Here is a 24,438-nt window from a genome sequence, read left to right as displayed (position 1 = left end):
CGGTAAGCTCTTTACCCCAGCACAGTGAGAAGCCCCCGAGAGCTGAACGCTTAGTGTCTGAACCAGACCCAACCCATCAACATTACAGACCCACCCATCTTCAGTACTGGCCCGAACACCACCGTACCCAGAACTACCCAGAACTGTAATCCGACCTCAGAGACCTTGTCATAGGCTCTACCGCTCCTCTGCACACGATTCAAGGTCATTACGAACGATCATGTCCGACGGTTGGTTTTCTTCCAAGCTCGCCCCGGACGGCGCTGTCGAGGATGGATGCCACCCGAAAGAGGCACAGGCAATGAAATACTACCTGCGCCAAAAGAGGACCGTAGCCGAAGCTGCTCGAGCCATTACCCACCCCGTCGTGACTGCGGACAACCCCGGAGAGGACCTTCCCCGCCTCTGGGGGTTCCTGATGGACTCTCTCCTAGATCTACCAGCAGAACACACGGATTCATTATTAGAATTGCTCAAAGCAATCGAGAACCTCCCAGAGCCCGATTTCACGGCTATCGACGGGAGCAGACGGCCCTGTGAGAAGCTTTGGAGAGGTCTCCCGGGATTCGGCAACCTGTGGTCCGATTCATATCAATCTGGGAGCTGGAGAAGGACCGCCGCGGCGACCAATGGCCCGGCGCGTCGCGCGCTACGAGACACACACGTTAGAAAGGCAGAGATTGAGGCGCGGTTGCTCACAGCTGGCCTCGGCGGTATTCCGATTGATTGGGGATATGAAGTCGTTGCGGACGCTCTGGAGAGCAGTAACGCGCTGCTTGATTTCGAGGTCCCAGCTGCGACAAGGTGGCTTGTCATCTGCGGCCAGCGGTTCCGGCAGGGGGCGGAGAATGGAGAGGAGAGCTGGGCATTGAGGCCACATGTTACAACGTCATCCATGACCCCTTCGCGAGATCTCTGGGAAGCGTCTTCGGACCAGGTATTGAGTCTGGGCCGATGGTCATCGTGGGAAGGGCGTTTGAGGGAGTTACAACAGGGGAAGCGGGGAGTCGTTCAGGATGCGGCAACAACGGCGCTCGATGCCATGCGCAAGGGAGTCCATGCGCCATCGTGAAGGAGGGAGATAATTACAGAGAATATTCAGGCACACTGAAGAGAGGTCGACTCTTGAGAGCCTATACAACACCACATCGAAAGTCCTCTGCTATCCTAGGATCAACGTTGCGGTTACGTAGGATGCCTGCTATAGATGGCTATTCCTAGTATGGTGGTTACTGGGACGCAGAAAGTGCCTCAGCTTCTTCACCGTCCTGGTGTTCCGGTGACTGATGAAGACGAAAGCGGGCATCGTTCCCGGCCCTGCCTGTTTAAGTGCCGAACAATAATGACCCGGATGGCGCAAATTAATTGTTGATTTGCAGGCTCTGGAGCGCAAGATCAACGCGCCTTTCATGATGGCCGTGTCTAGCATTTGCTGAGGACCAGGCTTCCGTCTCCATTCTCTCATTGACCAGCTCCTCTTTTTGCAAGGTATGGGAACCAAGACACAGTGACCGGCTTTGCTGATGTGTCAGCTTTATCCGAGTACTGCAGCTTCGCCCGCAGCTTCCTGTAGTCGTCCTGCAATACCGGTGGGTACTTCGCCGGGTTTTGGCCACTGGCGCAGGCAGGGAGGCACTCGATGACGGATTCTGGGTCTGGGCTGACAAAGTACGGGATTGAATAACGAGCCCTCGTCAGGCCTTTGCCACCCTCGGGTTGCTCCTTCATCACAGGTGGGAGCGTTACACGATGGAGTGTCGACTTCAGGTAGTCTGGCAGGAGGAATCAGCCGATTGAACAAGGGAAACCGAGTCTCTGCATCCGCGTGCCACTCACCGTTGCTCCACCGCATGAGGAGGTCTCCGACGTTCATGACCAGCGCTCCTTTCATAGGCGTGGCATCCACGAACTCGCCTGGCTTCTTTGGGTGCTCGACCTGCAACCCCCCGCAGTCGTCCTGGAATAGCATCGTGATCGAGCCCCAGTCTGAATGCGCCGGCATCCTCGCCATCGCGTTACTCGAGAGCTTCTCGGTCTCAACAGGTGGGTAGTGCAAGAGCCGCAGCTGGTTGTTCTCGCCGCTGTGGAATTTCAACAAGTAATCCGGGTCGTCCAGCCCTATGCCCATAGCCATGGCTCGCAGGAGCTCCTTTGCGGTGTCATGGCAGGACCAGTAGAAACCCGTCGTGAACTCCCGGAAACCCGGGAGAACCTCCTCAGGTAGCCACTGGTTGGGCTGCTGGGCGAACGTCTCGCTTCCGATCTCATAGGACTCCTTGCAGTCCTGCACCTTGCGGAGCTCGGCGTCCTCGTGTCTGAGTCCGCGTCGTCCTTGTGGATGTACTGCGAGACCTTCTCGAGGCCTGGCCAGGAGTAGCCTCGGTGGACGTTGGGACCTAAAAATAGGTGAGCAGATACGCATCACTGAAAGAAAACGGCCCGAAAAAGCACCGAAAACCTTACCTGGGGGGTGAGGTGCCAGCATCTTCTTCTCCTCCGGCAGATCAAACAGTTTCTTCGACCAGCTAAAGGCTTCGTCGAGGAGCTCTGGGGTGACGCCGTGGTTGACGATATAGACAAAACCGACGCTCCGGCAGGCTTCGGCGAGGTCCTTTGCGACTGCTTTCTTTTCCTCTGGTGAGCCCTTCAGCCACCTGCTGAAGTCTATTACTGGCAGTGACGCAGCCATGTTTCATGCTCCGGTGAGCTTGCTAATTGCGTCCTGTTCCTTAGTTGCGTACAATGAAATGTTGTGCGCCCTCTGGGGCGTCAGGATATCCGCTTCCTGACCGGCTCTTGAACTGGGACTGCGCACATGTGTGTCGATACCGTGTAGCACGCTAGGTGACGTGGAGGCGTGGAGGGAGGGGATCAAACTACCTTACGTTATGCCGGACTGGAGCTTGGCACCAATAGGGCGCGGGGGCAAATGGAGATTCCACATGGTTGCCGCCGTCTTGCGTTGCCGATCTTGGAGATTGTCGGACGGCCCCGAGTGAGGATGTTATCTTTGGTACGGGCAACATACTTAGAGGAGAAATGGTCGCCGCTGCCTACATTGGTCGCGAGCTTATCGGTCGACACATAAGACTACGGGCATTTGCAGGCCAACTCGCCGTGAGATAGTAAATCATCCGAGGCGGGGAGAGGTCGAGGATGTTGGATGGCATTGCCAGCACATTAGCGCCACTGCCGGGTTCTTATTATCCTCTGTTGCATCGGAAGCAATGACCTGACATTTCCCCAACCTCTTTGCTCTTCAACTGTCGATGGTGATGACCTGCACCAGCAAGACATCCGTGATGCCCGGCGACATAGAGTCCCGCGCGTCGTACTGGGCAAAGCGGCTCGAGTGCCCAGTCGATGAGGACGCCAACTACCGCAACACGTTCTGGTGCAACCGCGACCTGATCCCGATCCCCGAGGACAGGAGGACTTGGACATGGCAAGGTTTCGCAGGGTACTGGGTCATCTGCGGGTACGTGAGTCAGCTGGAAACGGCCTCCCCAAGTCGCCATTCTGCGGCGCATCCGTGCTCACCAACCAACTGTGATTCAGCATCAACACGACGGCATGGACGGCCGGCTCGACATTATTGTCTCTGGGCTTGAGTGCGCCTCAGGCCATAGGCTGCATGGTCGGAGTCGCTTTGATCTCTGCTCTTGTCGCCGTGCTCGCAGGATGGCCCGGGAGTCATCTTTACCTGGGATTCACCGTGCTCTCGCGAGCTTCTTGGGGCATGAGAGGTGGTTTCTGGCCAGTGCTTAACCGCATTGTGACTGCATGCGTCTGGATGGGTATACAGGCATATTGGGGCGGACAAGGTAAGCCAGTGATACCGTTGCTATCACCCCATGATTGAGCGCCTCCTCTTGTCAATTACCCGATTCTTAGCTGACCCTCTTCAGCGGTCAAGATAATCCTCAGGGCAATCATCGGACCCAAGTTCCGCGACCTAGCGAACACGCTCCCAGCGTCAGCCAACGTCGACACCGCCAGCCTGATCTCCTTCTTCGTCTTCATCGTCATCTTCCTGCCCCTCCCCATGATCCCGCCCGAGAAGCTGCAGCTCCCCTTTCGGATAGTCTTCGTCATGATCACGGCGACCATGTTCGGAATGGTAGGCTGGTCCGTCCACGCGGCCGGCGGGGCAGGCATTCTCATGTCCACGCCGGCGACGGGCTCCGGCTCCACTCTCAGTTGGGCCGCCGTGTTCGGCCTGCAGTCCATCGTGGGCTCACAGGCCAGCGGTTGCCTGGGCCAGTCCGACTGGACGCGGTATGCCAGGACGCCCAATGCCGCACTATTTGGACAGTTCATCTGCGCGCCTATATTCATCGTGCTGACGTCTGTGTGTGGCATCATTATCACCAGCGCAGCGGCTTCCATCTATGGAGAGTACATCTGGAACCCATTCGAACTCCTGTTGACGGTGCAGTCTCACTCGATGTCACCTGCAGCAAGGGCGGGCACTTTCTTTGCTGGCCTTGGCTTCTTGGTCGATCAGCTTGCGCTGTGCCAGATGCTGAACGGGATCTCGACAGGAATGGATATGGCGGCTCTCTGCCCGAAGTGGATCAATATCCGACGAGGCTGCTACGTCCTGACGGTGATCGCAATAGCGATTTGCCCTTGGAACTATGTGACCAACCCAGGGACATTTATCACTGTGCTGAGCGGCTGGAGCATATTTCTCAGTCCAATGACTGGCATTGTCGTCTCCGACTACTTTCTTTGTTCGACGAGGTCAGTATCACATTGGCGATATGTATATGGGAAACAGTCGCAGCACATATTGGTACAGCCATGGATAATTGGAGATGCTTCTTGGCCTGGGTACTAGGAATGGCGCCTCTACTGCGTAAGTGTTTACTTACTATCCTCTCTGGCAATATCAATCGCCCAAGTTCTCTTTTGGCTACCAAAGATCGCCACATTAACCCATTATGTAGCCGGTTTCGCACGCGCCATACAAGGGCTTTCGTCTGGAAATGGATGGGACCGTTTATACCAGATCTCCTATTTCTACGGGTTCTTTGTCGCCTTGGCCATGCACTGGCTTCTGCACACGATCTTCCCTACGGCGAGACAGCGTGGCACTTCACCATTTGTGCTGGAAGCACATGCGGAAATGCTGAATACAGCTGAGAGCGACGATGTCACGGTCGACAGTTCGGAAGAGGAGAAGAGAGCGCCCGCCAAACGTGCAGAACTCAGTCTACAGTCGCAAAATGTATGATTATTCGTTACCATGACGCTGAAGAGGAGCTTGAAGATCGGCTTGATGGCAACTGGGATGAAGGGCGCCCGGACAGCAAAGAAGCAGAGATGCCGGGGGTATGTGGACGGGAGCCTGAAGTCCCACGCCACAGACACTGCACTCGAAAGAGGCTCAGGCTTGTGAAAACATCTCCAGCAAGGGCAAAAAGAGCTCGAACGCGTTTTTGGGCACCGCCGTGAGGCATGCTCGCCTACTTTCTTGCAGATTATGAATCACTGCTGATACCCATTTTAATACAATTTTTAATACAATTTTCTCAAAGATGGTATCTCCTCCCTGAATGTCGTATCGCCCTAGCTGGAGATAGAAATGTTGAGGGCGATGTCCGAGATGCCGCAAAAATTGCTGTTGTCTGTGTTCTCTAACACCCGACGACACACGATGCATGAAGCACTGCTGATCTCCTCTGTTCCGACGTCAATACCGAGCGAAGTCGGAGTTCTGACCCGAGCCCTTGAATCTTGGCCTCGGGAGAGGGCAGGCAGCCGGTGTCTAGGCCATATCAAACACCCCGTACAAAACAAGAGGATTTGTTGGTGTTGATTTGGAGCACGAGCATTTCATCCCGTCAAGCATTGTTTTCCATGGTCAAGATCAACGTTGCAGGCGTCTAACGTCGGTGCTGCGTCATTTTACCCCGAGGTCACAGATCATCAGCTCACATTTCCCCAGTCATTCGCGCCCGTGAGGTTCTCGAGCCGCACGATGTGGATACTGACGCAAGGATTGTAAAACAGGGCTCGCTCAGCAAGAATCGGCCTGCAGACTGATTCAGACCCCCATAACGAGGCGCCCAAGCCATGGATCTCATTGCTTATCCCAACAACCCATAACAGGACAGCCAATTGAGCACATTCTACCGACATAACCCGTCGGATTGAGCATATCCCGTCACAATACCCTCGGCTGCATACATGCACGATGCGTCTGGGACCGTACCAGTATCTCGCGGACATGGTGGTCATGCACTACCACAACTCATTCCTCAACGACGGCGAGAACAAACAGCGGCGCCGGTGCCTCGTCGCCATAGCCGGCGGGCTCGGCAGCGGAAAGTCCACCATCGCAGGGCATGTGCGCGACAGGGTGGAGGAGCAGGGTCTCAAGTGCCAGATTGTCACGCTCGAGGGGTTCCTGAGGCCGCGCGCAGAGCTATCAGAGGAGCAGCTGAACCAGCGAGGGGCGATCGACACGCTGGACGGCGACGCAGTGCTGCACATGGTGCAGGACCTGCGGGAGAGTAGGCCGGGAGAGGACGTTCACCTACCAGGGTTCGACGAGCACACGCGGGAGACGGTCCCGGATGGGCAGGTCATCCTGCCCGGCACGCAGGTCGTCATCATCAAGGGGACATACGTACTGGCGAACGCGCAGCCGTGGCGGAAGATCGGCAGCCTGGTCGATGAGAGGTGGTTCGTCTTCGTGATGCCCGATGTGGCGCGCGAGCGAGGGGCGAGACAGTACCTCGATAAGGGCATCGTGGAGACGGAGGAGGAGGCGTTCAGGAGGTATGATGAGATTGGGGTGTACACCAACAAGTATGTCAATAGGCATTCTTGTCGGGTGGACGTGGTTATCGAGAACAATGACGACACTGTGCCGCTGACGGAGTAGCCCTTCGCCGATCAAATTACGAGCCTTGGTTATTGTTCAAAAGCACCGCGGAGTCTGATGGCCAGCCCCTGGGCATGACTGTGATGTAACTCGAATCTGGGCGAGGGTCCTGCCTGAACTCAGCCAACTCACCTTGCGTGCGCTCTTTCCCCGATGAGCCATCCCCAACCACAGCTTCCAGGCTCCTTCCCGCTCCCGCTGTGAGTCTGATATGGGCGTGCCTTCTCTCTTTGGGGCAGACTTTCAACTGAAGGAAGCTCGAAGTGCTTACCAGGCAGCAGCGTGACTTAACCTTGAATCTCGATCTCGACCTCGACTTTGAGCTCGACTTTCCCAACGTCACTTCGTCTCCACCTTGTCTTTTTGACCATTTCCGTACAAACCCATCAAACTCTTCTTTCAACCTCGGGTCGTCAGTCGAAAATGCCTTCCAGAGACCCTCCTCCTCACATGCGCGCCTTGCTCGAGGCCCTCCAGCAAGAGTATGGCACTACCGACATCCTGGACCCCACTACGCTGCCCCAAAGTGGGTTACAGGCCACAAGCTCCTCCGCGATGACCCCAGCCAGTGGTTCAGGGGCACCCAGGTTGACGACAGAGACCTCGCTCTCATCAATGCCGACCCCGTTCCCTGGATCGACATTGGACAGCAGTCATACTTGAAGCATGTTGTATGTCAGAACTTTTCAAACGAGAACCTCGAATTCAATGAGAAAGCTGACAGCAGATCCAGCACCACAAGCTCAAGGACCAGCCGTTCAAGACAGTATGCACCCCTCTCGCCCCCACCTGAATTTGGTCTCCCACTGTTGCTCACAACCTCCAGACCCACTGGACCGTCGAGAACGACAAGGCTCTTCGTGGCATGATCTCTGAGGTCGGCGCTGGATTTAATGGCGGGGCCAAGCCCCCTGTCCACCTTCCCGCACGCGATTGGGAGTCGATGATGGGTAATTAAGCTTCCTCGCTCTTCCTCCCTCAGGGTCTCGAGATTAGTGGCTAACCTTTGCAAACCAGTCAACGTCACCATCACCGGGAACATCGCGCCAGGCGTCACCTGGGGTCTTCTTTCAGGCCGGCCTTCCAAGGCACGTGTGCTGGCTGGGCCCTGCTCGACCTGCACTGCGCACCCTTGGGACATCATGATCCTGCGCGACTTCCACACGAACACCTCGGGCCTCGACCAGGTTTCTTCCATCGCCTCTCGCCAGTTCGACATCTTGCTCATGAAGATGTGTGAAGACATGGACTGTAAGTCATGACCTGAATTGGCCTCAATCCGCACGACTGTAACTAACCCTTGACTTGACTTCAGACCCCTGGGTTGTTCTCGCCGTAAAGGACTCTGGCCCCTGGAATCCCCAGCCTTGCAGCTCGAACGGACATTGCGACAATAGTTGCCTGGGTTTCTAGGAAGTTGAGCTCACATGCTAGAAGGAGCCAAGCCGCGTCGGAATCAGATCTGCATTTGGGCAGTAACACAATGGCTTTTTTGGTCGATCATCTCGTGGATGAGTTATGCGGTGGATTACAAGTCGATGCTTTGCTATACGTCAAGTTAGTTGAGATGTCCAGTGGTCAAGGCTCAGCCAAAATACTTCCTTTCTGCGGCTCACTATTCATGTGAAACTGCAAGCCCTAAGAAACGATGCTTCCCGCAATATCCACAACTTGATGTCTTCTCGCATTAATGTCTTGATCTCAAGCCTTCAAACCGGTCGGAGAGTTTCTGACTCGTCTACTTGTAGACTCTTTGCCTCGCTGTATCTGGTGATGGATGTTGCACACAGAGTGGAAGACGCTGGTGCTCACATGTCAAGACGTAATCATTATATGGGTGGAATATCAAGCACCGGATTGTGCTCCCCGTAGACCCATCATCAGGGCTGCCACGGCTCCCACTATTGTGTAGGCTTTGGCCTCAGATAGTGAACGTAGCAATGGCCGTGAAATGAACTGTGATCTAATGTTCTCCAGCTTGTCACTCATTATGGGAATCATCTTTGCTTGCGAACTTTAATCCTCGAGTTTAGGCTAAGAGTATCTACTTTGGACCCTAGTCTGTGCCAAGGGGCCTCCTCTTACGCTGCGTGTGTCTATATGCAAGCGAACCTCTCCCGAAGGTGGCTTCTGATGTTCCTTGATGACTGGACATCTCAACAGTCTCTCCTGGACCGATCGTCAAGCCGAGAGACAGGCTGTGTCTCCTGTCAGGACCTTCCCTCTTCAACCGCCTTCCCTGCATGTGTCTGTGCCGTGCGGCTTCTAACTCGATCTGGGGTATCTCTTCTAGTGCTGATGTATATGTAATTCAAATGGCCACCTGTGACCTGTCGGTGAGCGCACCCGTGAATCTTTCGCACGCCGGATGTTCTGCGTTCATTAAGGCTCTGCGGTCCATGCCCTGCAGGTCGCATCCATTATCGCTTTGGCTGTGCGTGTGGAGTCTTGTGTCCCATTATATTGGGCTTGCCGTTGGGTAACATCAAGGCCTTCCAACCCGTGTGGCAGAGTTCATCGACAATGTGTATATGTGTTCCAGCCCGGGCTGCCTCGTCTATTTGCTCTGGACCTTGATGGCGTAGTACATATAGCCGCCCACACCAAAGACGATTGTGAAGACTGGAGAAAGGATTAGCCAGCGAGATGGGACACCGAAGTATATAGGAATAGAACTCACCGACTGCAAGTGTTTCTAGGACACGATGATCTACTGATCTTGCCACGAAATAGTTGAGGTGCTCTCCCAGCTCCTGGCGGATGACGCGAGTGTCGATGGCAGGCATTATTATTAGTTGGGTGCGTAGGATGCTAGCCGGCTTGGCATACTAGATAGAAGGGTGCGAACGTGTAGATTGGCAGCAAGGTTCCGAGCACATGCACGATTGACGGGAGGAGGATTAAGAAAGAATGGGCTCGCCGCCGATCAAATAATAAACGACATCCTTAATTCTTTTTCCGGAGAGAGAGCTGCATCCCACAGAGGAGGGCGAAAAAGCCCCGGACTCAGAAGCCCCTAGTTAGACGCGCCCCCGTCGGCGGCGGGCTCGACTCATGATCAGCTGACGGCCAAGCAGCCAGTGTCAGAGACTGTTTCCGACCTGGGCGGCGGGCGCCCAGAAATGAAGCCATATCAACCCATTTCGGGTTTCATGGCTCGTGTGTATATGTTTCATGCTCATCCTGCAGCCCCACTGGTCTGCAACAAAGGCCAGGCCTCTGGGCTGTTATCTCTTCCATTTCTTTCCCTTTTTGACTGATAGCCGCTTACTCTACTCGGCATGCGCGCCGAGAACTACCTCCATAAGCATATAACCCCTGCCCGCCCCCACTTCGACTTGTCGCATCAGGCCCCGGGCTGGCCCGACGTCCAAAGTTGGTATCTCACCATGTTCGCGGCCCCGTGGATGGGCCCGTACGCGGCCTGGGTTTTGCCCCGTCTACCCCGTAACACTCCAGATGGGGACAGACGACCACAATGGGAAGAGTATAAAGCAGGGAAAGGTCAGAACAGACCGGGGTTAACCGGCCCTGGCATGATGACTTGACTTGTCAGAACTTCGGTCGCAGACTGTGAATGAATGCATCAGGGTCTGCTCTGGGCAGGACCCTCTCTAAAAGAGGTATCCAATTCCAGGGGCCAGTTTGCATGGTCGGATTTACATAGAGCCCATATGAAACTACCAAGAATGCATGCTATGGTGCTCACTACTTCAGGACGTCCTCAGAAGCAGGATGGGCATTTTATTACGGATTTACGGCAGCTGCATCCCTGGCAAGTGTGCGGCTCATGCCGGTAGCTCGGGAACTGCAGCTCGTCGATCTCACCGGCAGTCTTATTATTAGCGCCAGGCACACCAGGCAAGTGCCGGACCGCCGAAACTATCTAAAGGCTGCGGGCCGGAAAGTTGCAAAGGCTGCAGAGTGCCACACCGAAGCCACCATCCTAACATGTCGGGGACCTCGTCACAAATACGAGAAGATACCGTCAAGTAAATCGCATTTGTGTTAATTCTTCGCGGTATACCTTGCGAGCAGTACTGGCTGGGCGTTGTGCATCACACGATCAGCAGCGCGCTACATGGGATGGCACATCACCATGACTGCAGCTGAGCATTGCCACGGGATGATCTGGGTAGTACCTTTCCGAGCAATTTATAGATCTCATCACAGTTGATTATGGCGCTTGGAAAGTTTGAAATGAGGCTGAGCCGGATTGCGCCCGCAAAGCGTTGCGCCAATAGCTAGGCGCGTTTCACTATGGCTATTCAACAGGGGCGTTTCTTTTGCTAACCGCGACGGGTTGGTCTTGGAGTCTTGGTAGTCTCTATCACAACGACTTGGCTTACTGAATATTCCTACCATCGTAAATGTAGATTAGGACTCGCGTTCGCTTTCATGTTTACCCATTTTATACTACTGTACCATGCTGAAACAGCAAACTCCTGATCAACATGACGCATTCCAGTATACAGCACCTGCTGAAGCTAAGAGATCAATGGACTTGGGTTTTGCACCGTGATCTAGTGTTTAGCACCAAATTCATATAGATATTGGACCCCGAGCTTAGTGTTGCGTACATTTCAGGCGTGACCATTGTTCAAGAACTTGATAAACGAGACTACATAGCCACACTATGTGTCGATGATACCGATTTGATACTTTCCTGGGAAGGTTAAGAAATCTTCCGATTGCCCTGGAATGGAGTCAGCGTACGCCCACCCAGCTTCTACAGTACGCCCACCCAGCTTCCAGCGTTGGCCCACCCAGTACAAGGAAAATTAGCTGCATCCGCATTAAAATGCAAGTACTGCGGGGTTTTTAATAAGCCAGGGTAGCTATTTTCCAATTTAAGCAATACTTTAAAAATACAAGCCTAAAAAGCCCAGAGGGCCCCAGAGCGCCCAGAGCGCCCAGAGCGCCCAAAGCGCCCAGAGCCCCCAGAGCCCCCAGAGCCCCCAGAGCCCCCAGAGCCCCCAGAGCCCCCAGAGCCCCCAGAGGGCCCCAGAGCGCCCAGAGGGCCCCAGAGCGCCCAGAGCCCCCAGAGCGCCTAGAGGGCTGCAGAGCGCCCAGAGCCCCCAGAGCCCCCAGAGCGCCCAGAGGGCTGCAGAGCGCCCAAAGGGCCGTAGAGCGCTTAGAGGGCGCAGAGGGCGCAGAGGGCCGCAAAGGGCGGCAGAGGGCGGCAGAGGGTAGAAGTAACTTTTAAGTTGCAAATAGAGGGGTAGCTATGGGACCCCTCTAGGGTAGCTATGGGACCCCTCTGAGATAGCTATAGCTATGCTTTATTAATAACCCCGCAGTACTAATATTTTATAGCGCATGCAACCAATTTCCTTGTACTGGGTGGGCCAACGCTGGAAGCTGGGTGGGCGTACTGTAGAAGCTGGGTGGGCGTACGCTGACTCCCTGGAATGGCGATTCTAGATTATCTTTAAGGTGTGTCTTTTGTTGTTGAAACATCTAAACTCACTCAATAGCTGAATCTATCTCGCCTCCGGGACTCTCCCTTCCAAGAATCCCGCCGCTTCGTGCAGGCTACGAATGAGGTCTTTGAGATAGCTTAATTCTGTTGCTCGATGATGGTCGTGAGACGGCGGGCGGGCAGGGAGGCCGTTGTCCCCGAGACTTCGTGTAATATAGGTCTTGTGAGAGCATAATATCATTTCAAAGGCCTTCTTGACCCGAAGTTCAACGCCGGCCAACAAATCCTAGTGGCCGAAGACTTCGGTAGAAGAACTCTAGGCTACCGTAGATCCACCGCGTGTGAACGTCTCTAACGCTGAGGGCATATGGATACGACCTACTCCACGCCATTGCGCGTCTAACCAATCCAAACTGGGATCGCCACAAACGCTACTCATCTATACTGTTATGACCTGGCTCGAAGTTGCTGATTAGAGGGGGGAATTTCCGCGGAAAGTAAATGTCCTTTTCATTTTCCCAGTCGCGATTGTGAACAGGCTGCCAGCTGCCAGAAAGGACATGATTAAAACTTGTCACTACTTTATGTCCCAAACCCTGAACATCTGTATCTTAGGCTTTTTGTCTGGTCTACGGGACCCTTTTGATGTTGGCATCATGAGCTTTAGTGGCTGGCAGTGAACAACTGTACTTCAATCCGGTGATAGTGGCAGCATGAAGTGAGGCCCCATGCCTTTGCTTGCGACTACCCAAGATGTGTTACAGAAGCTTCAAGCTAGGGGAAGATCCCAAATACAAGGCCAAACAACTCGAGATCGTATACCCGGACCACACCTTGAAGTGGAAGAATGAGCAGCAGGCCAAAGATTTGCCCGTCCAAAAGAAAAGAAAGAAAACTTAAATAAAACTTACATGCATTGTAGAATCAGTACAGTGGCTATCGTTGCGGTGCAAATCCTCCCGATCTGTTCCTGACAGCCGCAACGACTTGACAACCACTCCTCTCAAACATCACTTGTTGCACGCGTGGACATGAGACTGATATCCACGCAGAGTCTTAAAGTGGTATCAATACGCGAAGATGAGATACCGCCATATGCGATCTTGTCCCACACCTGGGATAAGGACGAGGTCACGTTGCAAGAGATGCAAGGCTTCGGGGCAGAATTGCTATCCACCGCCAGTCGGATCGATCTTCTCAAGGCGAAGCAAGGCCTTCGAAAGGTGCTTCACGCCGCAAATCTCGCTGCGTCCGAGGGACATGATTGGATTTGGATCGACACTTGCTACATCGACAAAACCAGCAGCGCAGAGCTTTCCGAAGCCATCAATTCCATGTACAGATGGTATCAGGGCTCAGAGATATGCTATGTCTACCTGTCAGACGCAAGACTGGGCGACAAAGAGCTTCAGAAGTCAGGCGACGAATCGTTGGGGCGACTGATCCAAGATAGTCGCTGGATCGCGTGCGGCTGGACCTTTCAAGAGCTGATAGCTCCTTCATCGGTATTATTTTACTCAAGCGATTGGTCATTCATTGGGAGGAGTAGCGAAGACCATATAATTCGCACTCTGGCAGAAGCAACTGGCATCGACATTGGCGTGCTATCTGGCGACATTGCCACGCAAGAGGTCAGCGTTGCCAATCGTATGAGATGGGCATCCAAGAGGAAAACAACGCGCAAGGAAGATATGGCATATTGCTTGATGGGGCTTTTCAGTGTGAGTATGCCTTTACTGTATGGGGAAGGCGGAGTTCGTTCTTTTATCCGTCTTCAAAACGAGATCCTTCAGGCCACAGATGATCAGACCATATCCGCCTGGTCAACACCGCCTGGAAGCAAAGACAACATCCGAGCATCGGGACTATTAGCCGAATCTCCGGCATATTTTCGAGATGCACCGAGTATGTATCCTATGTCAGACTGGTATCAACCCGAAATCAGCACTCCGTGGAGTATGACCAATCGGGGGCTCATGGTTCAGCTATATCTCCAACCTTCGAAATCAGACGGCAGCACAAAGGAAGATTCTGCAGATGATTTCGTGGCGGTTCTCAACTGCTCTGCTGAAATAAGTAGGGTGGATTATCTCGGCCGGGAGTGGATTCGTGACTACAGTCCAACAATATCACTGCGGCGGCTGTGGGGGGACCAGTTCGCAAGAATGCACGGAGATGAGGTCCGATATTGTCGGAACGCATGATCGGCAAGGAGGCCAAGTCAAAACTCTCTTCGTGAAGCAAGACCAGTCTCTTTCTCTCCCTAGCTTCGCCGTCCCCGAGAAAATTCTAAGAGGCACAGGTAGCTTTATCGTGTCTGGGGTGTATCTTTGAGATTTGTGGGATTCGAAGTCTGGCATTTTCAGGTCTGGCCTTTCCCGACAGCGATGTATTCAAGGACTTTTCAGATTCTCTTATCCGCCCGACAGTGGGATTACTGGCGGCGTGTTTGATGTCGCCGTCGCTCTCCAATCAACGGCACCGGGTCAATTCGAAGCAATTGGCACTCTGAGACCACCACAGGGAAGGACGGTACGCCAGGCTTACGACTTCATAAATAAAGTATGGCTCATGGCTCCTCAGGATTACAAACCGAAAATTGCGAATCAGTACCGGGATCAGATGATTGCATCCCTTCAATTGCGCAGAACCCAAAGACTTGGCGGCGTCTCGAACATTCTTGATCTGCTGGAAAAGGTCGAGCTCCAAGACACCGTCCCCGATCCACAACCGGACACAGCAGCTTTGATCACACTATAAGCGCTCGAGCAATACCGTCCGTCTGTGGTATATTTGAAAAGTACTTGAGCCGTGCCAGCACGGTACCAGCACCGCTCCTGTTAGAAACGATTTCCCCTGTTAGGGATGCTTTGTAACAATTCCAAGTTGTTAACAGCTGATTTCTGGGAGCAGTTCAAAATATGAACTATACACGAGGGTTACAGGGCATAATAAATGTATACGGAGGGTGGAGAAGTAGAGGGAAGAGACACAGAGGGTATAAGAGCATAGTAAGGGTAGTTACAGGAGCAGGAAAGACACAAAGTGTAGAAAAGGTATAATTAGTATTCAGAATAGCCCACTTAGAACTACTTCCTCATTCTTGTTTTATATATAGAGCCTTTTGAAATTCCAACAAAGTCTTAATCTAGATATCCTCTTCTCTATCTTCTTATTCTTCTCCTGGGCACAGTCTAGATGTTCAAGACACAACACATGCGATCGCCTCCTAATGCTCACTCAGCAAGTTGCCGCCACCCTCTATCACCGTATCAAAACGCTTCGCTTCTCCAGATCACGCCGTACGAATACCCTGCTTCACCCAAAGTGGCATCATCAAGTACCTCCTTCCCTCCGTTGACCTCTCCCCCAGCGTTAAAAATTACATCTATGGGAATTCTCTCCTGATTGGTCACTAACTCACTTGTCCCCAGCAAGTCCTTCTTTGAGTTTCATACCAGGAACTACTGACTGGAGTATCTCAATGTTTCTCTCCACACGTTTTTCTGAGCGCACTCGCTGTCTGGGGAAAGGACAAATGGAGACGGTCTGGAAGAAGGCCATTTTGGTCAGCACCCTCTTAGCCCACCCAGGATGCAAATAACAGATTTCGACTCACTGCTTTATAACCTGCTCACTAATATAAGCCCCTCGTTCCGCGTGCTGCAGCGCAGTGTCCGCCAAAGCATGCCCGCCCTCTTGAGAGGACCACGCAAACACCTTGTTGAAAACCGCGATGCCCGAGTGCGAGCGATGCAGCGAGCTGGCACACAGGCCCGGATTGACACCGTTGATGATTACGGACCCGTCTGTCCTGGCGTCCAGCTCGCGCAGCCAAAGCTGGTTCAGGAGCTTGCTGGCGTTGTAGCGGTCCATGCTGTTCTGCTTGAACGAGTCCGGGCCGTCCATGCGGTCGATGATGTTGGGCGCCTTGTGCTCTTCGAATTTGGTCCAAAAATGAACCTCGGAGGTGACTATGGCCCTGCGGAGGGCGAAAGGGGGACTGGCCAATATTATACCCTTCAAACAGGAGGAGACTCAAATCTTGAGATGCCGGGGAAGCCGTTTTGGGCTCACATACATCTTAGTCGGCGAGCCGAGTCGTTGCGCCGTCCGCTGTAGGGGCTCCAGCAGCGCGAGCGAAAGCAGGGCCGTGCCTAGGTGGTTGACCTGCACGTGCGCCTCATGCCCCGTCCCCGACCTCTTGTACTCGAGGAGCTTGACGCCGGCCGACAGCACCACGATGCCAAGCCGGTCCAGCTGCGCCGCCTGCCGCGCAAAGGCCTGGATGCTCGGCCACGACTCGTAGTCCAGCTCCCACACCTCGACGTGCACCCCGCTGTTGCCCTTGACGGTGTCCTGCCGCGCCGCCTCGGCCTTGGCGACGGTGCGCGCGGCGACGATGAGCCGCGACAGCCCGTGCGCCGCCATCTCCTTGGCCGCCTCGTGGCCCAGGCTGCCGATGGTTCCTGCGCCTGTCACGAGTGCTGTTTGGCCGTCGACGCGGGTCTTGTCGGGTACGGGCTTGGGGTGGAAGGCCAGCTGCCTGTACAGGAAACAGGGTTGGCTGCCCATGGTGATTGGTTCCTCACTTCTACTGTACTAGTACCGTTTGATTCGTATTTATCCTTAGGCACTTTCTATATTGCCCCCAAGTCGAAAAGCTTGTAAGCAGTTGTGGAATTGGTAGATACTGGACGTCAAGGTATGCTCTGGATTTGAGGCGATCCCAGTCTTAGACAGCCGCTGTTGCAAGCTTTCTTTTGCCCGAAAACTATAGACATATGAACTGGCGTTGTGTCTAAAAGACTGGCTGATGAAATCAGCAATGTGATGAGATCTGTCATAGGCTCAGAGGCTGACTGGGAACGGATGGTCGGGGGAATTCAGGCGCCGCCCGAAGCTGACTGACTACACAGAAACGAGATTTCACGGCTGACAGGCGATCCAGCTGCATGTTAGAGGCTTAGGTGACGAGACTTCTCACATGAATTAGCCCGCGTTTGACAGGCCACTCCACAAGTTCCGGAGCGGAGGCGGGGACAGGGGTTGGACAACGCAGCGCGAATCCCGCGGCCATTGTAGATGCTGTGACTTTTCAGACCTTTTCTACGATGATGCCACCCTTTTACGGATCCTTAGGCTGTATTCTACCGCGTGGAAAGACTCTGAAGGCCATTGAGCCTCGGAACTCTCCCTTCGTAGGTCCTAGCAAGCCGATGCTAAGCTTTGATTTCCCTGTTACTGTGAAGCAGAGGATTCGACACCCGAAAGGCCCAAGGGCCTGGAAAGATGGGAACTGCTTCAATGGCCAAACTGGGACTAGCGCTATTTGGTATAATTAGACACTAGAGGGTGTCTACCTCACTCACTGAGACTTTGTAGATATTAACCTAATTTGACTATATTCGGTCTCGTGCACTGTTTGTGCTCCCTCTGGCAGCCCTTCAGGCGGAATGTCGCCAGAACTGCAAGCAGCCCTTTTGTGGCTTAAGCACACGGGATTTTGAGCGATAAATTACTATCCCAGAATGAAAAGGAGGGCCAGTTAATCCAAGTTCGAGAGATCTTATAGACTAGTCATATGGATTGGGCTCCAAGGCCAAGTCGGACCGACAATGATTGTGTTTATGGGGCAAGAGACACTGTGTTTTACGACAGTTTTAGGCATGCTTAGCGATAGCCATGATCTATACAACCATTTTATACGTCATAGAGGGAGCTCCTAGGTGTGAACCTGCCCCGTGCCGAGCAAGGATAGAACAATGCCGAACAGAGCCAAACGACGCCTTCCATCCTCGTTAATGGACCGAGACTGGCGGCGCCCGAACTGATCATTTGCTGCTCTACGTCAGCAACAAATCATGGACAGAAACTGCGTCTCCACTGCTCTAAAGCGAGAGATGATACTCGTAAAACTGCCGCGAATGACGTGGATGGCTATTAATATGCTGCCCAAACACGGAGGAGCTGCCGCTTGCGGACGGGTCGGAGACGCAGCTAAATGCGATCTCGTCCCCACGATGGATGGGTGCTCTGGTACTGGATTCGATTGACTCCTGCGTCCAATTCTGGGTGGTTATGTAAAATCGGATGGTGGGCGGACAACACGGGCATGCTTGATACTACTTCATGCCTCTCCAGCGACGATGACGCGGGTTGTCAGATGAACGACCGATCCAGTGAGCTTGGGCCGTGTGGAACCTTGGCTATAGCTGGAGCCTGGAGGCCTTACGATGAGCCGGCAATGCCGACGTTGAGAGAGTGCATTGGGCGGGAAACACTGAAGTCCGGTTGGGCGAGGCGTAGAGGTGATGCGCAGCACATGCTTTGGTGGGACAACTATCTTCTCTTTTGGTTGGGAGTATGCTGATCTTAAGCTCTAGCAACAGCAATGCCTACGAGAAAGATCGTCGTCTTGAACATTGGTCTGTTGCCGGTTTCAAAGTTTCAGCTGCCAAGACTCAAGGCAGACTGCCGACTATGTGCTGCAAACCTTTTGAGGCCATTCCGAGCCGTTACTGCCGTGACACTCTGGAAGGGTCAATGTGCGATAGAAGTCGTGCCCTTTTGCTGCATCCCAAAGTTTGACCACAGCTTTTGAACGGACGTTCGCGTCTGAGAGCGTCTGGCCTTGAGACGAACGATGGTTGCAATCACTGCTTATCAAGTTGGGCGAGAGATGGATAGTCGGCACCAAAATCGGGGGCCTCCACTGGATCCCACGTGAGTTTTGGTCCCACTCGACGTTGTGGTCAGACGTCAGACGGGTGTTGTGGTGTTTCAGATTCAGCCCAGCCCCTGGATCAGGGTTTCGGGACGGCCAAGAGCCGCACTTTATTGGCCCCTGGCGGGTTGATCCACGCCATCCGGGCTTTTGATACTGGCCCCGAGGTGTCAAAACAAGCTTGATTTTCTTGGCCCCACCCTATCGAGACTCGAAAAGGCGGCTACAGCCCAGCACGTCTGCCCTACGGCTGGCTTTGCTGGGACGGGGCCTCCAACTTGCCGGTGCGGTCCTGTGCCTTGCAGAACGTGGCCCCCCGCATCTTTTCCGTACGCAGGATTGTGAAGCCAATGCTGTCTCCGATGTGCCCCCCTCCATATGCCGCCGTCCTCCATATGCCGTGCAAGTCTGGCAAGTGGGCAGGGCTACGTGGTGGTGCACCACAGGACTGCAAGGTTGGAGCTTAACGTGAGTCGGCGCTTGCCCCTGACGATCTGCCTCACACCACACACGGTCTAAATCCGGGGCGGAACCCTTTCTCCTGCCAAGTTCTGACGTGCCGATAGACATGGGAAATGGAACACGGCCACGCTGCTGTGCATGTCGGTGGCGAAATCCGGCACACAATGGCACAGACTGGCACTGTGTATTTTTGGGATCTCCACGGGCATCGTGGCAGCGTTGGTGTGTCAGAATGCGCAGTCAAGAACCCCAGCCGCATTGCAAGCCTCCTGCAGCTAACCATGTCCAGCCATGATCACTGCACACTGTCGTCTATCAGGCCCAAAAGAGCGACGACCAGGGTCCTGGATCGACGGCTAAGAATATCAGGGCCTTTAACATGTCACCGGGCGCCAGTCTTCTAGTGCAAACTCAAGTCACCTAATTTATATCGAACTTCTTTCGACTTTCACTTCTCTACATCGACTCTTATGCAGCTGGTCTGTTTTTCTCCTTATCTGTTTTAAAACATCTACACTTACGAGTCTCCTGGAGAGTACCTAATCAACAACATGTCTGACAACGGAAACGGAGGACTCGTGGGTGGGCTGGTGAACGGGGTCGGCGGTCTCTTGGGAGGCGGCCAAAATGCGCGGCCACCACTACCACCACCACCAAACTCATCGGACAACAACGGCGACAACAACAACAACAACCAAGGAGATGGATCCACAAACAACGCTGCAGATCCGGGTGGAAATGATGGTAAAGGCCAGAACCAGGGTCAAGGACAGAACGGGAACGATGGTGATGGGAAGCAAGGTGGTCAGGGTGGCCAGGGAGGTGGCAATAATGGCAACGGTGCTGAGGCTCCAACTTCGTCTTCAACATCAGCGTCACCCTTACCAACCTCAACGACGCCTACCTCGGACGTTGCTGAGACGACGGCACCCACGAGCAGTGCCGCTGCCGGAAACCAGCAGCAATCCACGGCCCTCCCTGAGACATCCGCAGCAGCGGTGAACACACCCACGACTCCGGTGGTCCAGACCCCAACACCCCCAGCATCTACTTCACTGCTTGAGTCCATCTCATCCCTGATCTCATCTACTGGCACCGCGTCACTGCCACCCGCCGCGGTGCCCACCGAGCTCTCATCATCAGTAAGCTCCATAGCGTCAACACCAGCGGTGCTCAACCCCGCCACGCCGCTGCCCACCACGCTGCTCTCATCAACCCTGAGCAGCACGCCCTCGGCCAGCGACGCAGCCGACACCCCGTCGGCCTCGGCAGCCAGCCTCCAGCAGGAGGACAACGACGGCGCCATCGCGAAGACATCCAGCCAGTCCAACGTGAGGACGACCACGATCGCCATCGCCGCCCCGGTGGGCGGAGTGGTCGTGCTCGGCATCCTGTTCGTCATATTCAAGAAGAACAGGGGCTGCTTCCGCCGCAAGAAGGAGCAGAACGGGAGCATCCTGGACGACGAGGAGATCTCGAGCTGGAGGACGGTCCAGCACCACGACAAGTTTGACCCGGCGAGGAACTACTAGGAGCTCACAAGTGTGTGTCATCATGGCTTCTACTACCATCCACAGTGTACCCACAAGGTAGCATGCCCGTGAAAAGCAGGATGAGCGCCCGGGGTTTAGCGATCGGGATAGAAAACGGGGCATTAGTCAGTCGCCCACAAGAGGAGCAACCCTTTAGATTGCGCGCAATTACCATACATACACAACCACCTACGAGGATAATGATAGTTCATAGTCATGCATGATCCTCCGTGGACAGGCCCTCCAGGTGTCCGTCTTGTTTCTTGACCATGACCGTCTTCCTCAGCGCCGCCCGGGGCGGCCACTTGGCCTCGAACACCGCGTCCAGCTCCTCGAGGGTGCGGCCGCGGGTCTCGACGCCGAACATGAACCACACCAGGCTGTAGACCAGGTTCAGCCCGACAAAGACGAAGTAGTAGTGCCAGTCGATGGCTTCGAGTGCAACGGCGGTGACGTAGGTGTTGTAGAGGTTCGCGCAGTTGGACAGGATTACGTGCTGTATTTTAATTAGACACCGAGTTCAGCTCAAGGCGAGGGAGACAAGACTTACAATTCCCATACCCTTTGCCCGCATGGGGTTGTTCAACACCTCAGCGCAATACGTGGCCGTCAACGGGGTGTAGACAAACGAATACGCACAACCAAACAAGAATATGAACGCCACCCCGCCATTACTGAGTGCAGGCCCGGGGTTCGCCTTGTTCTCAAAGCGGCTCGAGAACCCAGTCACGCCGGCAAACAGCCCGGCCAACACGATGCTGCCAACCCAGAGCTTGGTCCGCCTGCCGATGCTGTCGTTGGTCGCCGAGCCGGCGACGGCCCCGGCGCAAGAGACGATCGAGTTCATAAAGGTCAGAAGGAGGCGGCGCTCCGTCGAGGTCACGCCGAGGAGGGTGTACATGGACGGGAGGTAGTACGTGAGCACCGAGTTGCCCGAGAGCTGCGCGAACACGGACATGAAGGCCATCATCAGGAACCGCCAGCGCGCGTTGTGCGTGCTGACGAGGGGCCAGAAGTTGAAGATGCCCGACGACTTCTGCCGCTCGATGCCCTGCTCGAACTCGTGCAGCTCCAGCTTCACCACCGGGTGCTCCGGGTCGCCGCCGCCGTGGTACTTGGCGAGGATCTGGGCTGCCTTCTCTCGCTTGCCCCACATCGTCAGCCAGCGGGGCGACTCTGGGATGAGGAGGCACCCTGCCATGATGAAGAATGGTGGGACGAGCTGGAGGGCCAGTGGGAGGCGGAAGGCTAGCTCTCCATCGGCTTTGTTGCAGGCGTATGCGACGCCTGTTGCGAGTATGGAACCGGTGTAGAAGACTCAAGTGGTGGTCAGCAGGCTGCATGAACCTTTACGGCAGGAATCACTCACATGTGTTGTAGTAGCCAACGACTCTAGCCCGCCACTGAGGAGGTGCGAGCTCCAAGGCATACGTCGGGGCAGCACTCGTGCCAATGGAGACGCCAAAGCCCAGGACGAAGCGGCCACCGAGGAGGTAGCCGTCGTTCTTCGCTGCTGTTTGCACCGCCGCTCCAACCATAATCAGCAGAGATCCGATTGACATGCCCGCTCGCCGGCCGAACCAGTCGCAAATGGGACCAGTGAACAAGGAGCCAACCATGTTGCCGATGGTATAGATCATGAAGATGCTGTTACAAACGTTAGTAGGCAAACGCCTGGGCTCTGTGTCCCTCTCCAAGGAAGCCGGGTTGCCAAACTCACATCCCCGTGCTTGACCCGAGCTCTGTGTGGTGGAAGTACGTCTGGTACTGTTTCATGGCATTGATGGAGCTGAAGATCGACTAGTCACTGCGTCAGCCACGAGTTAACAGTTTGGAGCCGGTGGTACTTACTCCATCAAACCCTGAGGTCGTCGCATTGAGTGCGGCGACGAGGAGGATCAGGTACAGCTGGACACTGGTCCTGGACCATGGGCTCAGTGGAGCAGCCGTCACGGTCTCATAGAAGTGTGAGTCGCCCTGTACTTCCTTGATCTTGCCCGCGGCAGGCTTGATGTCGTCGACGTCGTCGTGCTGGTGGCTCGTGGTCTGCACCATCTCTATCCCTCGCGAGTCCTTCGCTTGTGCCATGATCGGGGCTGGAACCTCGAATGGTCAGTAGGAGTTGTTATCCAAAGATCTGTCAAGCCTCAATCTTGGTTGGAGGTCAGGTGGGACGGCTGAGGCAGAGATGCAGAAATGATAAGCTTGATAACTCAGGCGACACTAAGCACAACTCAGATGTTACTCGGCATTCACTTGCTCGACCCTGGCCCGCACAACCTCGGAAGGAAGGATCAGAGGAAGTTGCGTCCACGTGGTGGAAGCAGAAGCAGCCAAAGCCAAACTGGCCAGACTCACTCACTACCAGCCGGTCGGGTAATTCAGCCACACAGCGGTGACTGTTCTCGCCATGGTAAACAGGCTTACGGCAACCGGTTTTCGTGGTTAAGATTGAGCGCCCAGGCTAGAAAACCATCACATTCCCCTCCCTTACTCCGCACTCCTTCGATAAGCAGGCTTGTCTTCTGACGGCGAAGATCAGCTTAGACGACGGGTAGAGCTTATCATGCATTGGCAACCTGCATGGAACGTTCCCTCCTCGGCCGCTACCGAGCAGTTGGGTAACCGCGCCGATTCATACGAATGTTGCCGTCGGGCAGAGACTGGAAGTCGGGAAGATTGACCTTTCGGAGGCCCTATCCGACTCCACGGTCGGCTCGTTTTTGGCGTTAACGCACGGAAGCCGGCTCGGGTTCCGTTTCGACCAGCAGCCGACTCACACGACATAGAATTCTCCTTCAATATCAACGATAGCCGCGTTGCACAACAACTCGGGTTTATTGCGACTGAGAACGGGGCGGCAGAGAGCTCCACTTGGACACGAGCAAGCGAGAGAGCCACAATTGGAAATCAGGTGGTCCACTGATGGGAGGCCAAAGAGCCAAGACGGGTTCCACTTTGCACACAAAATGGAGGACAACCCAATCACCTGCAGAACCGCAACATCACGTAAGAAGCCGTTCCCATGAGCCAAGCAAAAGCCGGCCGACTAGCGTAGCAACATATGTCGCGGCAAGCCGGTGGAATGCCGGTTCGGTTGCCACTGATTCATGTTTCACTGCTCCGATCAGCGACCGATATCTCGGCCGTCCTCTCATCACTCTGGCCCGGATCTCATCACCTCTAACGTGTCCACCTATTAGACGCGTGGTACAGTCAACGGTGACACTCACTCGAACGCTCCGGTCACATATCACTACGACGAGTATATATAGCTAAGATTGCTGGTCATTCAGCCTTTTACTTTCTCTTTCTTCCACAGGCGCTTTGCAGCCATTGCTTGCCTGATCGCCCATCTCACAACAAGAAGTATACGCCCACTTTGCTCAATCGCAGAGAT

At 54.5% G+C, this 24,438-nt stretch overlaps 9 protein-coding genes across 9 annotated transcripts; 5 read left to right on the top strand and 4 right to left on the bottom strand.

The window, feature by feature from the left end:
• Window positions 1–220: 220 nt before the first annotated feature.
• On the top strand, window positions 221–1,072 carry INS49_007793 (uncharacterized protein; the record flags this gene model as incomplete). Its single annotated transcript, XM_043168540.1, has 1 exon — window positions 221–1,072. The coding sequence occupies one exon, from the start codon at window positions 221–223 to the stop codon at window positions 1,070–1,072; it is 852 nt and encodes a 283-aa protein (XP_043026220.1).
• Window positions 1,073–1,461: 389 nt separating this feature from the next.
• Window positions 1,462–2,689, bottom strand: INS49_007792 (uncharacterized protein; the record flags this gene model as incomplete). Its single annotated transcript, XM_043168539.1, has 4 exons — window positions 1,462–1,772; window positions 1,837–2,315; window positions 2,345–2,396; window positions 2,464–2,689. 4 exons carry the CDS (start codon window positions 2,687–2,689, stop codon window positions 1,462–1,464), a joined length of 1,068 nt encoding a protein of 355 aa, XP_043026219.1.
• Window positions 2,690–3,302: 613 nt separating this feature from the next.
• INS49_007791 (uncharacterized protein) lies at window positions 3,303–5,239 on the top strand (the record flags this gene model as incomplete). The annotated part of the gene is made up of 4 exons (XM_043168538.1): window positions 3,303–3,478; window positions 3,559–3,824; window positions 3,909–4,736; window positions 4,953–5,239. The coding sequence occupies 4 exons, from the start codon at window positions 3,303–3,305 to the stop codon at window positions 5,237–5,239; spliced, it is 1,557 nt and encodes a 518-aa protein (XP_043026218.1).
• A 963-nt stretch (window positions 5,240–6,202) lies between these two features.
• Window positions 6,203–8,308, top strand: INS49_007790 (uncharacterized protein; the record flags this gene model as incomplete). Its single annotated transcript, XM_043168537.1, has 6 exons — window positions 6,203–6,819; window positions 7,377–7,566; window positions 7,629–7,661; window positions 7,722–7,845; window positions 7,913–8,146; window positions 8,211–8,308. The coding sequence occupies 6 exons, from the start codon at window positions 6,203–6,205 to the stop codon at window positions 8,306–8,308; spliced, it is 1,296 nt and encodes a 431-aa protein (XP_043026217.1).
• A 1,144-nt stretch (window positions 8,309–9,452) lies between these two features.
• INS49_007789 (uncharacterized protein) lies at window positions 9,453–9,681 on the bottom strand (the record flags this gene model as incomplete). Its single annotated transcript, XM_043168536.1, has 2 exons — window positions 9,453–9,517; window positions 9,576–9,681. 2 exons carry the CDS (start codon window positions 9,679–9,681, stop codon window positions 9,453–9,455), a joined length of 171 nt encoding a protein of 56 aa, XP_043026216.1.
• A 3,667-nt stretch (window positions 9,682–13,348) lies between these two features.
• INS49_007788 (uncharacterized protein) lies at window positions 13,349–14,521 on the top strand (the record flags this gene model as incomplete). The annotated part of the gene is made up of 1 exon (XM_043168535.1): window positions 13,349–14,521. The coding sequence occupies one exon, from the start codon at window positions 13,349–13,351 to the stop codon at window positions 14,519–14,521; it is 1,173 nt and encodes a 390-aa protein (XP_043026215.1).
• A 1,411-nt stretch (window positions 14,522–15,932) lies between these two features.
• Window positions 15,933–16,892, bottom strand: INS49_007787 (uncharacterized protein; the record flags this gene model as incomplete). Its single annotated transcript, XM_043168534.1, has 2 exons — window positions 15,933–16,299; window positions 16,399–16,892. The coding sequence occupies 2 exons, from the start codon at window positions 16,890–16,892 to the stop codon at window positions 15,933–15,935; spliced, it is 861 nt and encodes a 286-aa protein (XP_043026214.1).
• A 3,165-nt stretch (window positions 16,893–20,057) lies between these two features.
• On the top strand, window positions 20,058–21,038 carry INS49_007786 (uncharacterized protein; the record flags this gene model as incomplete). Its single annotated transcript, XM_043168533.1, has 1 exon — window positions 20,058–21,038. One exon carries the CDS (start codon window positions 20,058–20,060, stop codon window positions 21,036–21,038), a length of 981 nt encoding a protein of 326 aa, XP_043026213.1.
• A 214-nt stretch (window positions 21,039–21,252) lies between these two features.
• Window positions 21,253–23,126, bottom strand: INS49_007785 (uncharacterized protein; the record flags this gene model as incomplete). Its single annotated transcript, XM_043168532.1, has 5 exons — window positions 21,253–21,534; window positions 21,589–22,355; window positions 22,408–22,685; window positions 22,759–22,838; window positions 22,890–23,126. 5 exons carry the CDS (start codon window positions 23,124–23,126, stop codon window positions 21,253–21,255), a joined length of 1,644 nt encoding a protein of 547 aa, XP_043026212.1.
• Between the last annotated feature and the right edge of the window lie 1,312 nt (window positions 23,127–24,438).

Source organism: Diaporthe citri (genome assembly GCF_014595645.1).
Source record: "Diaporthe citri strain NFHF-8-4 chromosome Unknown scaffold_3, whole genome shotgun sequence".
Lineage (NCBI taxonomy): Eukaryota > Fungi > Ascomycota > Sordariomycetes > Diaporthales > Diaporthaceae > Diaporthe > Diaporthe citri.
Note: the sequence above shows the minus strand (reverse complement) of the source record. Positions and strands in the feature narration are given on the sequence as shown.